Source organism: Magnolia sinica, chromosome 15, assembly GCF_029962835.1.
Source record: "Magnolia sinica isolate HGM2019 chromosome 15, MsV1, whole genome shotgun sequence".
NCBI lineage: Eukaryota > Viridiplantae > Streptophyta > Magnoliopsida > Magnoliales > Magnoliaceae > Magnolia > Magnolia sinica.
In genome coordinates this window covers 10,460,889-10,476,150 of record NC_080587.1, presented here as the reverse complement: position 1 = coordinate 10,476,150, position 15,262 = coordinate 10,460,889, and the positions used below count along the sequence as shown (strand labels likewise).

At 39.6% G+C, this 15,262-nt stretch overlaps 1 protein-coding gene across 2 annotated transcripts; it reads left to right on the top strand.

The window, feature by feature from the left end:
• The first annotated feature begins 263 nt into the window (after positions 1 to 263).
• Positions 264 to 8,255, top strand: LOC131227641 (uncharacterized). Of its 2 annotated transcripts, none has more exons than XM_058223446.1 (3): positions 264 to 550; positions 2,441 to 2,668; positions 7,949 to 8,255. In XM_058223446.1, exons 2-3 carry the CDS (start codon positions 2,453 to 2,455, stop codon positions 8,060 to 8,062), a joined length of 330 nt encoding a protein of 109 aa, XP_058079429.1. In that variant the 5' UTR covers positions 264 to 550; positions 2,441 to 2,452; the 3' UTR covers positions 8,063 to 8,255. The 2 variants fall into 2 exon arrangements, with proteins under 2 accessions (XP_058079429.1, XP_058079428.1); XM_058223445.1 differs by having other exon boundaries at positions 264 to 552; positions 2,444 to 2,668.
• Positions 8,256 to 15,262: the final 7,007 nt, after the last annotated feature.

Below are 15,262 nucleotides of genomic sequence, written 5' to 3'. Positions count from 1 at the left end.
CCTTATCAACAGGTTAGATGAAAAATAAACATTAGAAAAACATTACTGCGGGCATGAGGAAGTTTTTAATGGTGGAGGTTCAACCATTACCCTTTCTTAGAATATGTTATACCTTATACTTTGATCTGCTTCATTTTTGTGTTAATGCCCTATAATGGTCTGAAAAAACTTATGGACGGCATGGATTTTAAAAAAATACATCAAGGTGGGCCCCACAGTGAGGGCCGCACCATCTTTAGTAAGGCCGAAGTCGCACCGAGTTCACTCTCTCAAAAGAGAGAGCTTTCGTCTCATCTTCTCTGGAAATCCTCAAACGACGATTTCAATCGTTTTTTCTTAAAAAAAAAAATCCGAAATTTCTCTTCTTTTTGTTTCTTCAAATCCAACCCAAATCTCGTTCAACCTCGCCGAAATCGGGTTTCTTTCAAATCTATTCTTTTCAAAGAAAAAAAAGGGGATTTCTTACCTCTGAAAATCCGGCGCCATCGACCGTGATTGGCCCACCAAATCCCTCCGAAAGCCTCTCCGACGGGCAGATTTTGAGAAAAAAAGGTAAGAGATTTTTTTTTTTCCATATTTATTTTGATTTTTTTTAAATAGTAGGGAGAGTTGTCGCTGGTAACTATATTTTTTTTTTCCGATAAAATCGAAAATATCGCCGATATTTCGTCGACATTAGGAAGAGAAAAGAATTTTTGGTGTTTCGGTATCGCCGGTCCAGCGACACCGATTATATCGGCGATATTATCGATTTTTCGTCGACAATGGAAACAGCGATATTATCGATTTAAATCGTCGACAATGGAAACAGCGATACTATCGATTTAAATCGTCGACAATGGAAACAGCGATACTATCGATTTTCGTCGACAATGGAAACAGCGATATTATCGATTTAAATCGTCGACAATGGAAACAGCGATACGCGATATTATCGATTTAAATCGTCGACAATGGAAACAGCGATATTATCGATTTAAATCGTCGACAATGGAAACAGCGATACGCGATATTGTCGATTTAAATCGTCGACAATGGAAACAGCGATATTATCGATTTTCGTCGACAATGGAAACAGCGATATTATCGATTTAAATCGTTGACAATGGAAACAGCGATATTATCGATTTTCGTACACAATGGAAACAGCGATATTATCGATTTTTGGTCGACAATGGAAACACTTTGGATAGCCTGTAAATTGTTTAAGTCCTGTAAATGGAGAGCCAATATTTGAAAATATAGCTGTTAAGCTGTAAATGGGGAGCCTGTAAATGAAATTGCAGTTTTTTGCCTGTAAATCAAACGGGGCTGAAAGCGGAAATGATTTACATGCATTTTTTAGCATCCAAATATAGACTGTTAACTATTTACCTGTAAATCATTTACAATTAGCTCTATTTACAGGCATCCAAATGATCCCTAATAGATAGGTTGATTACAATCAACAAGTTAAAAAAAAATTGTTTGGATGTAATCTTGAAAAGAAAATTCACAATTTTGTATGGAATTGCATTGCTCCCAAAAATAAAATTTCAATACACAATGCTGCACAGATAGGCCAAAATGTCGCCCAAAATGACATCTTCACTTTGGATGGCAACCTACTTTGGAGAAAAAATTCTCAAAGATTTATTATTATTATTTTTTTGGAAAAAAATCCCAAAAATTATTGGTAAATTTCTAAAATATGAGAGGATCCCAAATATGCAGTTTTTTTTTATTTAAAAAAAATAATAATAATAAATGTTTTGGACATGTATTCAATGGTGTAACAGGCCATTCTTCGGAAAGAATGTTGTCTATCTGACAGTGTCAGCTTGACCTGCTGAAAGTCAACCAAATAGGTCATGATCAAACACAAATTAGGCATGATTTGGTGGATTAGGGCCTATTACATATAAATACTACAAAAGCATATGGAAAGAAAATGAAAAAAAAAAAAACATGATGGCTTGAACCTTCATCAAATATTTCTCAAAATGGTACTCTCTGTGTAGTTTCATTGATTCCTACTCAAATTTTGTGTTTTGATCAAAATAGACCTGGATCTAGTTTAAAATCTGTTTCTAAGCTTCCTTTGTGGTTGAAATGAAGGAAAAAGTGGAGAGAGAAAGAGAGAGAGCGAGAGAGAGAGAGAGAGAGAGAGAGAGAGAGAGAGAGAGAGAGAGAGAGAGAGAGAGAGAGAGAAGTTTCCAAAATGGACCCTTTATGGTCGGTCGTATTGGCCTGTAACAGCCATAGTGGCCCGTAACAGTGCTGACATAGCCTCTTTTTTCCATAATGGACTGATTCACCCTCTTTCATGTAATGAGGCTGATCATTTCCTTCACATGTACATGACCTTTTTTAACACCATGTAAATCATGGAGTTGGGAGATATGACTAGTTATTGGTATTCATATCAACTTACTGGTCTGCAATTTGTTTTGGCCTTTCAGAGTAATCAGAAATGAGCTTGGAAGCCATGCAAGTTGCAAAGGTATATCGCCACCTTCTTAAAGCTGTTGTGAAACACATAGGAAAAGATGGAAGCAAAAGACATTTCAAAGATTTTGTAACTCAAGAATTCCGGAACAGCGTTGAATTGTCGGATGCAGCTGCTCAACAGAAAATAAAGCTTGCCCGCGATTACACGTGTTTGCTGAACAGTGTGCATCATCACAAGGTATAGCTATCTGTCTAACATGAGTTGAATTGTCTTGTTTTCTCTTCTGAATACATATGTTCTCACCTGTGGTAGCTTAAGAGCATATACTGCCTGTGTAGCTCTAATGTCCGAAATTCACACTACTTAGACTATATTCACATTGAAATGGTATGGTTGAGATGGAAAACAGTAGATTTCTCTCTCTATTGTACACATAGAAAGGAGATGTATCAATCAGGACCATCTATGTGGAACGTATTTGATGTGGCCGATGGTTCAGAAACCAGTTCTGTTTGGCAATTCCATCCATCACATGTCTGCAATTCTCCTTGCTGAATGGAGACTGTTGACTAGGGGTGCAACTCAGGCAGGTTGCGTTGGGTTGGGGTCAATCTGAGCCTACCCTCAACCCTACCTTAGAAGGACCCAACCTGCAACCTGACCCGACCCAAATTCCAACCAGAGGTGTCCAACCCATTCCCAACCTGAATTCGTATATACTCGACTTGACCCAACCCAACAGGGTCCCACCCTGACTCAATTACATGTGCATGTGGGCATGTGATTTACGTTAAATCAGATTTTATTTCCTATTATTTACTCTTAATTACTTGGTAGGTTAGCATCTTTTGTCAATTGAATTACTTTATGGTGATGCAGGACATGAAATTGAAATATGATATGCAAGAATTCAGGTTTAGATCATACTAATGCAAAACGATCACATAATAATTCCACATCCCACATAAGAGATCAAATATTTAGGTAAAGGGGATTCTGCATGGGTCCAGGCCTACACAGGGTAGGACTGGATCAGTAAAATTATAGACCAAACAATGCTCAAAGTGAAATAGAATTCAACCACACATGTATAGCAATCAGTCCCCAATCCAAGGGATTCTCCAATTTCAAATCAAGGAACCCTAGGGTGAGAAAGTGGACAAATAAATTATGGAAGATGCAATCTAGGGTTAGGGTTATGAAAATAGGTATAAATAAAGAAAATTAGGAAGAAAACCTGAACCTGGAACAACTCCTGCGTGCGGACAGCGGGCCAAGGCCTGGCTTATGTGCGCAGTAGGCTGGCCGCACATGTGGTGGGGGCCCAAATCCCCAAATCGCTTCCTTGACCTTGGTCGGCCAGGGGGGGACCTCAAACCCTCCAAGTTTCGTCGCAATCCGATGTGCAGTCGGGGCGTGGTGCTCCGCGAAGTTTCAGTCCTCCTGCAGGGCCAGATTCTGGAACTAGCTGTAGAGAGACGAACAAATGCAAAACAAGTGGATTTGAAGCGAAGATGATCGTAGAATGGATGAAATAAGATGGAAGGGCGGATTGAGATAAACATGGCTTCGCACCACGGTAGTTAGCCCTTCGAAAATGGAGGGCTTCACACCCACTTGAATTTTTCCACAACTCAGAAACTTAGAGAGCAGAAAAATACGCTGGAATTTTTATTCAACTTCAATGAATTAAAAGAACTACAAGGGGTGCCTATTTATAAGAAAACCCTCTACCCCAAAACTCGCGCCATATGCGCAACCTATTATTTGGCGATGAAGCAAACCAAAATAAAAATTAATAAAAGAAATCTAAAGCGTTCATGATGTTTTAAATAACATAAATAAGAAAAACCTAAAATATGAACTTAATCCGACTAGTGGGCCACGATCATGAGATCCCATGATGGGCTTTTCTTAACTATCGGGCCCACTCTTTTGAATCAAAACTTCGTCTTCTAACTAGGAGGCCCTCCCTGGACGTCATCATCGAGCAAGATCGACGGTGGGGCCCTCCGTACGTGCGTGCGTAGGGGAGGCGACGTGCGTGCGCATGTGCGCATGATGTCCCCATCATATGGACTCTTTCATAATCTCCACCTTGCATGTTAGCGTTAAATCATGTGTCCTGCATCACAAAATATGATTTTGAAAATAATGAGTATGTGTAAATCTTATACTTGTTGGGCACACAAAAAAAAGTTTAAGCAAATCACGATACATGTAGTTGCTACGACAATGCAAATCAGACCATGAACAGAATATAGGGAAGCACTTCAGAGATACATGATCTGACCACCAAGGAAAAGAAAGGTTGCTTTCACCATTCAAATTCGATAGTTTAGATGGTTGCCTGCAGGGGGATCAATTTAGATCTGTGACCGGCATTCAGTGGGAAAGGAAATTTCTCTCTTATGGTTTTCTCTCTCATCGATCTATGATTGATTTAGATGGTATTCTTGCCTTTTTTTAAATGGTTAGGTGAAAAGGTCCCTATATATGTGTGTGTGAAGATAGAGGATGCAATTAGGAATTTTGCTCAATTGGGAAATTTCCTAAAATAAAGGGGAGAGAGAGAGAGAGAGAGAGAGAGAGAGAGAGAGAGAGAGAGAGAGAGAGAGAGAGAGGGCAATTATGTTATATGTACCAAGTGAGTGCACCAATTGATGAGTGAGCTGCCTCCTTTTTGTCCAAAGCATGTTCACTGCAGGCCCCATCTGATGAATGGCTATGATCTCACACATGTATGCCATGTTGGCACGTGAGCTATGATATCCCCTCTCCATCTCACTTGCGAGTTTTGGTTTCCACTTTCTGGTCTCTTCTTCCCATGTATACATTGTGCATGCCATTTGCTAGTTTCCTTAAAGCATTATCCCTAGAGATCATAGACGCTAAATCCTTAGAAGCCATGGTTCTTTTCTTTTCTTTTTTTTTGAGAAGTAACGTTCACTTTCATTAAGAAACAGAAGAAAACAAGAGAGAGAAAAGCCGCTGAGGGATCAGCAAATCAGACTCTCTCAGCAAACAAACTACAAACAGAAGTATGAAGAGAAAAAACGGCCCATTCGGTGATATAGAAATGGATTTTAGCCACTATAGACCCCACCAAATTAGAAGTTCCCTTAAAGCATATCTCATTTCGCTCTTTCCACATCGCCCACCACACCGCTAGCAGGGCCATTCTCCAAATGTCAGATTTGCTTACCGATAGAGACTCCATGCCAAATGGATCTTACCGATAGATTTTTGCTTAGAAGCCATGGATCCTAAGCCACAAATATCAAAGTCTTGTTTGACCAGTAACTTACGTAGTTCAAATATGGGAGAACGATGGCCGAATTGTTCTAAGGAGCCAGTTTCAGGTATTGGTCTGATAGCATGGTTCTTGAATCTCATTCTTGACATTTCTCGTCTTGGGAAAAGTACAAATATGGGAGAAGATATACCAAATAATTGTGTAAAACCATAACCAGGGTAGGGAAGATTGCCAACTCAGTATTCTATACACTGAAAATTTGTTTATAACTGTCCCTAATGGTGGAGAAGGAAAACCTCAAATTTACAAAGAAAAAGCGGCAGTTTTTACTAAGCATAAAGACTGTCTGTAGTTTTATACAAACTAGTAATAATGGCACATAGTAGAGAGCTTTTTGCAATAGGTGGGAGAGGGGTGGAACAATTATAAAGGGGGAGTTATTTAATATTCTGGCTGACTATGACACTTGATATGCATGCATTTAGAACTCATACAAGCACTGATGGCATATACAAAAACCCACTGTGAATGACACATCATCCAAATATCATATTGTCCAAGTAATCCTAACCTCTGATTAGTGGACAGATAGTAAATTCAGACCATCAGATATTTTTCATTGCAATGTCTATTGAATGTCCCTCAATTGGCCATTTATATAATCAAATTAGTGTGACATTTTGGTTTGTGGTTCATGAAACTATGGATAACAATTTGAATGGTTAACTTGAGTTTCTTGTACGCCTATTGTACAATTTTTCGATGCGAGTGTATCAACCATCACATGATGCCCGAGTATCAAGTGTTTCCTCTATTGAAAAAATAGTTATGCTTGGCCAAAGCATACTAATTTACCTCCAAGTTACCAGAATGTCCTTAATATAGTTCAAAACCTTCGTATGTCCTTAAATAATGCATAATTTTAGCAATAAGCAAAACCAATGGCGTGAAGATTTTTGCCTTTACCTTCTCTTGTTATATATACTAAGGGAAGTGGCGTGGATGAGAGAGAGACGTATGAGAAATTGGAAAGGGGTAACGGAGTTGTGGGCTACACGCTGTAAAACCAGTGGTGTGAAGATTTTTGCCAACTAGGGGAAGCAGCACATGCAATGCACGTATACGAAGGATGAGAGAGAAAAGTTGGAGAAATTGGAAAGGGGGTAGAAAAAATGGGAGAGATTGTAGCAAAGGTGTGGGCTACACGCAAAGACGAGCACTCATGGTTTCAAAGATGGGCAACCCATCTCCACATTTTCCTATGATGTGGTCCAATCGACGTTCTAACATGAGCTAGTGTAACAGATGTATGGATTTCACACCATCATCACAATGGGCCCCACATTCTTTGTTGCCTAGTCTCCTTGTATCAAAGAATTCAAAAATACAAAAAAGTACTTGGTTTGCATGCCAGACAACAACCACATTTTCTAGTTCCCAAAATACCCCTCGACTTCATTTAAAACATCTTCCCATTTCCTTTGAATATTCAAAGTTTTCGACCAAACAAAACTAATTGTGGGGCCGAAAATGTTCAAAAGCTGCTCGCATTATATATAATTATAGATAGTGTAGATATAAGCATTTCTACAACACCAGGATCTCTACTAAACTTGGACTCTTAAGAACCAGTATTGCTATGTCACTGATTCTTTACAGATTCAACAACGCCGAGATACCAATTTGTTCTCACTCACTCAGGTGCAATCTGGTTTCGGACTCTGACGTGGCCAATGACTTGTTTCGTTCTCCACCCATTAAGAGTCGACTCATCTGAGTTGACTTGGTTTCCAACTAAATTTAAAACCATTCTTTGGTGGTCCTGGTTAAGCAATAATATACAGCAGCCTTTGGAACCATTTAGTATTAGCTTAGGAACATAGGCTTATGCTAACATCTTACTCATATGCACTCGATGGATTTTCTATTCATGCGGGCCAACATGATGCTCTTTTATGAGATCCAAGCTGCTCATCAGATGGGCCTCACTGTATAGATGTCCTGATTACAAGAGAAATGGGTAGTTAAAAAAGACCACTGCTCCGCATTCTATATTTCTTGTGTGGCCCACCAGATGAGAAGGCTGGCCTGATTTTTGGACTATAGCATCCTTGACCCATGTGATGAGAGGGTTCGATCTTGCACCTGTGTCATGTCAGCACGTGCGAGCCCAGATCTAAGAGCACTCCCATGAGTCCACTTTCCATTTATCTAGTTGACTTCACCGGTTAAATCCTGACCTAGTTGATATGTTTGTGCAGGAATTGCTGTTCTCTTACAACATAGCGGTGGACAGATCAGATGAAGTGAAGAGGACACTAAATAAATCTGCGGCCAGCGTGGGACTTCAGCTTCCAGAAGTCTATCAACCTTGACAGTGGCAGGCACTTCATTTTTCGATATACTATAGTCCCGGAAATTGGGATGCGTTTCACATGGTAACTGTCCGTTTGGATGCATTGTTTTGTTTTCCTAGAGAAACATGTTATTTGCTCTCCTTTACTTTTTTCCTTTAAAAGAGAATGTCTAAACTAGTTGTAGATGAGAAAACCGTGCAACTATTAGTGCCGGGCTTGCTGTGGTTTGTCTATGGCAACTAACCCACAGCAGTTTCCCACCATGAAAATGGGCTGCCCTAAAAATCAGGTCTATCCAACCATTAGGTGGGCTAGTCGCCTAAGCTCTGTGGGTCCCACCTTGGTGTATGTATTATATCCAATCCGTCCATCCGTTTCGCCAGTTCAATTTGGGACATGAAGCTAAACAGAAGGCGGATCCAGAGTTCAAGTGGACCACACCACGGGAAATAGAGGGGACAAACACGTGCACCGTTGAAACTTTACTATATTGATAAAGATGCCCACTGTTTACTGTGGGGTTGGTGTTCACAACCCCAAGTGTAGGGTCGCGATGCAGTAATAATCTTGGTGAGACCGAGGTCGAGTCCACAAGGACTAATCTCGTGTGTATTCTGAAAGCAACTAGAAGTAGAACTAGAAAAATATATATATCAAAATCTGGAATTAAAGGAAGTAATTATGAAGTGTGTAATTAGAAACTTAAGAATTCAAAGGTGGGAACTAGGGTTTCTAAGGATCCACTTGTAGCAATCAAGGTGATTCCTTACTTGATTCAAGTAACACAATTGGAATTGGAGTCCTATCCTACCCAATTGGAAGATATAGCAATTAATATCAAATTTGAACTTCCTTTGACCTAATTTTCAAAAGAGGAGAATTATTATAATTGGTAAGGATTCCATCACCAAACCATGCCCATGAGACGATGACAAACAACAGGATTTACTAATCTCATAATCTCAAAATAAGAAAAGAAGATACTGAAAGCTATTGCAGATCTACTGTAATTTAAATCACAATAAATCATTAAAAACAGAAAGTATTCCTTAAATATCAAACTAAAATCAAAGTAAGTTCAACATAAACATGAATCAAAGCAATAAAAACATCTCATCATGCTACAAGCTTCACCTCTTAGCCCTAGCTAAGAGGTTTAGCCAACCATAGACATGATTGAAACTAAAACCCTAGAAGAAAGCATGAAAAACTAAGGAAGAAAGGAATAAAAATGCTTGGCGACGGCTCTCCACCCTTGTGCTTTGCTCCTCAAAACCCTAGAAAATGCCTAGGAACATCCTAGGAGTCCTATTTATAGTTGTGGAACTCCAACTTTCGCACCTAGTTGGAAAACTCTAGAAACCGCCTCAAATTTACACAGTTTGTTAAAATAGACTTCACTCTGCGGAGTTTTCCAAAATAGACTCCACTTTGCGCAATTTCACAGAATGACCTAGAGTTTTAGAATATGTTTTTTCAGGACAATTTCAGGATTCTTTTTCTTCACTTCAAATCTTTGATTCTTTTCATTCCTCATTTGGTTTTTTTGGATCTTCGGCATGTGAATTCTTCAATCTTAGTCTCCTAAGGTCCATCCCTTGCCTTGGTGATTCTTGAGCATCAAATCTATGCTTTTAGCACTCTTTTCAATCCAAGCATTTAAATTTACTTTGCAACACAAACACGAGTAAAATAGAATACTAAGCATTATCATGTTCATAAAACCAAGATATAAATGGGGGGTAATATGCAATATATGACTCTCAACAGGTGGTCCACTTGATTTTTGGATCAACTTGGTGTTTGGCATTGTGTCCTAAAATGAAACTCGGCAAAACGGATGGATGTAGTGGATATAAGACATACATCACAATGGGCCCTACTTAGCTTAGGTATGCAGGAATCCGGCACCGCAGGCAATTCGCGTCCCTGCACGCTAACTCTTTTTTTTTTTTTTTTTACACACGCACACGCCCCCCCCCAAACTCACGCTGGTGGAATTTCACCACCTGCATGCTGACTCCGCATGCCAGAGACTTGAGTTAAGTACACGGAATATTAGCCTGATGAAAAGCTTAGGTGCCCTACAAATTATTATTTTTTTGGTTAGCTTGTTAGTACACACCCATTGCAGTACACACACTCCTGTTGAAACGAGGTATCTCCACTCAGTCTGCCAGTTGAGCTATGGATCTGGGTGTTTAGGTTCCCCACAAATGTTTCAACGGAGAACACTCAAATCTCCACTGTTTCTGTGGTGTGGCCCACTTGAGTTTTGGATCTGCTTATTTTTTGGGTCATATCCTAACATGATTTGGCAACCGGATGGAGGGTGTAGATTTCTCACAAATATCACGGTGGGCCCCACTTAACTTCCAACTGCAGGAACTTCGCATGGAACCCCATAGCTTTGTGGGGCCAACTGCAATGTTTGTGTGCATCCACTCCATCCATCACCAGTTTTGCCATATCACATGCAAAATTGAAGTGGGCCACACATCCGCACGCCATGCGAAGGCCAGTGGAGGCCATAGAAGTTCTGGATTGGGAACATTTGTGTTTTCCCTGCATTCAGGCGGGAATCTTTTGGACAGGTTGGATGGCATATAAAAATCATGGTAAGCTTTAAGAAGGCTTTAACAGTGGACCTTTTCATTCTTATTGCTTTATGGGTGCTTGATTTTGAAATCCTCTAATTTTTATTTTTATTTTTTAGCTTACATCCTAACATAACGGGATGAAATTAATGGAGTGGATGTCACATGGACATTATGGTGAGTCTTATAGAGCTTTGGGTTACATGGGCTTTATTGAAAATGGGTTATACACAACTTGTCCTCTCTTAAATTCGATTTGTGTACAACCAAAGCTAACATAGGTATGTTAGTGTTGTGTGACCTGCAACTTCAATGTCTTAATCTTAATCTTTGATTAATAATTTCACTTTATATATATATATATATAGAGAGAGAGAGAGAGAGAGAGAGAGGAAAACTGAAACATGGATCTGGAAATCCAACCCGGAATCCTCAAGAAATGGGAACCATGGATTTCCAATCTACCTTTCTCCATTTTGGTTCCAGTTTTACATGGATTCTTTCTGCATATGGTATTAGCCTCAAATGGGTAAACAAGCATCTCTTCTCTACCTGTACATCTCCGCAGTTCAATTCATTATGACATGTCAAAGGCCATCCTAGCTGCATATCTGTAATATTTTTTGATGGCCCTGATCTATTTGTCATCTATAACTACTCCAATTTAAAGGCCAGGATCACATGGGAGAGATGGTCAGAAATCTTGCATCGAATTCGTTGGTGTCGAGGCTGGCACTGGATGGACGGGGATTAGCTACTGACAGGTTGAGTAGCAAGACTTGCTACTGAAGTGACGTCACCAAGTTATGTGGGCCCACCATGATGTATGTGTTGTATCCTCACCGCTAATTGGAGAGATCATTTTCTGGCATGAGACAAAGAATGAGGAAGATTCAAAGCTGGAATAGACCCCACCACAGAAAACAGTGGGGAGAGTGACGCCCACCGTTGAAACCTTCTTAAGGTCCACCATGATGTTTATTTGAGATCCAACCAGTTCATAAGTTAACATAGACATGAAAGAAGGGGAAACAGAAATATCAGCTTGATCGAAAACTTTTGTGGCCCTTAGAAGTTTTTAACGGTGGGTGTCACTCTCCCCACTGTTTTCTATGGTGGGGTCCACTAGAGCTTTGGATCCGACTCATTCTTTGGCTTTTGCCCTAAAATGATCTCTCCAAATAGATGGACGGTGTGGATACAAAACATACATCATGGTGGGGCCCACAGAACTTGGTGACGTCACTTGAGTACCAAGTCCCGCTACTCAACCTCAGTAGCTAATCCATTTTTATTTTTATTTTTGTTAGCTTTTTAGTACACCCACTGTTAGATCACACTTCACTGTTAGCCACCTCCACTAGGGAATCGATGCCAAGACCTCGGTGTTGAAATGAGGTATCTTTCACTCAGTCTACCACTTGAGCTATGCATCTGGGTGTCAGTAGCTAATCCATACCTGGGGGGCATGAGCCCTTACCGTGGGGCCCACCTTGATGTATTTATTCTATATCTATCCGTTTTTTCAGATCATTTTAGGGCATGAGCCCAAAAATTAAGAAGATCCAAATGTCAGGTGGACCATACCATAGGAAACAGTGGTGATTGAACACCTCACCATTAAAAACTTCCTAGAGTCCACTGTAATTTTTCCATAATGTTTATTTTTCATTCAACCTGTTGGTAAGGTAACGTAAACTTGGATGAAGGGAAAAAAAAAAAACAAATATCATTATTATCCAAAACTTCTGTGGCCTATTAATGGTCAATCACCGGTCCACCTGAGATTTGGATCTGCTTTATTTTTTTGGCTTTTGTGGATCATTTATGGTCAATCACCACTGTTTCCTATGGTACGGTCTACCTGAGATTTGGATCTGCTTCGTTTTTTGGCTTTTGTGGCTCATTAATGATCAATCACCAATGTTTCCTATGGTATGGTCCACCTGAGATCTGGATCCGCTTTATTTTTTGGCCTCTGTGGCCCATTAATGGTCAATCACCACTATTTCCTATGGTATGGTCCACTTGAGATTTGGATCTGCTTCATTTTTTGGCTTTTGTGGCCCATTAATGGTCAATTGCCACTGTTTCCTATGGTATGGTCTATTAGAGATTTGGATCTGCTTCATTTCTTGGCTTTTGTGGCCCATTAATGGTCAATCATCACTGTTTCCTATGGTATGGTACACTGAGATTTGGATCTGCTTCATTTTTTGGCTTTTGTTGCCCATTAATGGTCAATCGCCACTGTTTCCTATGGTATGGTCCACCTGAGATTTGGATCTGCTTCATTTTTTGGCTTTTGTTGCTCATTAATGGTCAATCGCCACTGTTTCCTATGGTATGGTCCACCTGAGATTTGGATCTGCTTCATTTTTTGGTTCATGCCCTCATGCCCGAAAATGATCTGAAAAAATGAATGGACGTGTGGACATAGGAAACCTACATCAAGGTGGGCCCCATAGTATGGGCTGCACTGTCTTGGGTGAGGCCAGGCCGCACGTAAACGCTACCAAGCCCACCAGATGCTCCATTGATCTCAGAGCACTGTAATTTATATTGCTCCTAGCTGCATTGTGACAGTTAAACAGTCCAACCAATTGATCTATAGACTATCCATTAGGTCCAACACATTTCATGGGCTACTGTTCAAATGTGACACTGATTTGATGATCTTAACCATCTGATCAATGGCATCCAATATGGATGGTCTAGATCATGCTACAAAATACGTCTAACAAACGACTTAATCAATCTATTTGATAATTTGCATCCCATCCATGAGTTGGAAAAAGGATGGCTACGAAAATAAGGCCAGTGTCTGAAATGGATTAGATCATCTGATCAATCCTGTTTTTGCATGGTAGCCCTTGAAATGTGTTCTACACTTAATGGACGGTTCAGATCAATCTATTAAAGAACTTTTAAAGAACTCTTTTAACTTTTATGCCCATTGTCCCCATCAACAGTGGGGCCCATCCGATCAACAGCACCATTTAGGCTCCAATGCATCGCAGTCGCTGACTTATCACTGCATAGCCATGTATGTCTCCATCTTCCAAATTGCCGAATCTGTCTTTGGCACATCAATCTCAAAAAAACAAAGGTTTTGACACATAGCAACCTGGCTTTTGGCCCAAAGACAAATAACACCTCGCTAATGCATTATTTTTAGATAACTCCTTCCATTTGGTAAATATGGTGAGAGCCACCTTGCCATTATTTTCTTTTTTATGGAAAAGCTAAACCTGGTAAGGTTGGCAAAATCTTTTAGAAAGTTCCTATATTACCCGTCTCCCAAAGTCCCAACCCTAACCCTAACCTCTTCTCTCTTCTTCCTAACTCTACCCTCTCCCATCCTAAGTGTGGTAAAAGGGTGTTCTTTTTTCTTTTCTTTTTTTGTAGTCAACAATCAATTATAACAAGGTTCGTAACCTTTTGTGAACGAATGTTAATCAAGGATGGTTTTTGACTGAAATAGGAAATAGAAGGGTTATTTGGGAAAAATATAAAAAGGATGGTGTTATTTCTCTTTGGGCCAAAATCAAATGTGCCATATGTCAAAGACCTAAGAAAAGGAATTTTGCAGCAAAATGCCTCGGAAATTCGAATTTTACCAAATAATGCCTCTACGAACTGAAATGATTCCATAATGGTTTTGGGGGGGGGAGGGGAGATTACCTAAACAGCCTGGTCGTTAGTTTTTTCTTTAGAAAGTAATGAATTGAGAATTGTGAGGCCAAACAAGGTATGTCTGACATCCAGCTTCTCCAACACATGCACCACATATTGATTGCAAAAATCTGGCTTATCCAATGATAAGATGGGTCAAACTATAAAAAATTAATATACGCCACTCAAAAACATCCAAATTGATGTGTAGCCGGGCTAGTGATTCAATCAAACATATTTTTTTGTTAGTGTGAACATCATACTCGGTTTCGCATGTTAGAAAAATTGGATGTTATATACATACCACGTGGACTCCACAATTCTAGACTAAACCACCATTACATAAGAAAAAGATAAATAAATAAAGAATAAGAACAAGAACAAATGAAAGCATTTTGGTGCTTTCACCACCCCCTCCCCCCCCCCAAAAAAAAATAAAATCTAGATTTTCTAAACATAAACAAAGTAACAAAAAATACAATCTACTCCTGAAAAAAGAAAACCAGAATCATTGTAGCCCATAAACCACATTATACTTTTGGAACCACAAGCTTTAGTTCCACGCATGTTCGCATGCCATGCAGATCACTAGACATAAACATTAATGCATGCTCCCGCTCACTAGTTCTAGCAAACGTGAGATTAAGCTCTAAACTGAATAAAGAAATGAGTTTGAATGCTCTTTGGTTTTTTTTACCCTCTTTTTAGTATGAATAACATCATCACTGCGCTTACATTTCAACGTCTAGATGCCTTTCGAAGCCAACTTAAGACGACTCAATCTATATGGTCAAATAGGTGTTTGTCGAACTCAAAGATCCGTCATTGCATTCAAAATAATCTTGCACTCAGAGGATAGTTTGCAGAAAGACCTGTGAAAGAGACTCCAATGAGAAGTATTGAAGCATGTTTGTTTCTAGAAATCATTGAAGATGATCTTTGATAC

Excerpts from the sequence above, each read along its gene's own strand:
- LOC131227641 (XM_058223446.1), top strand. The coding sequence starts at position 2,453 with ATGAGCTTGGAAGCCATGCAAGTTGCAAAGGTATATCGCCACCTTCTT. Across the intron at positions 2,669-7,948 it reads ACAGTGTGCATCATCACAAG|GAATTGCTGTTCTCTTACAA; the intron begins GTATAGCTATCT and ends ATGTTTGTGCAG.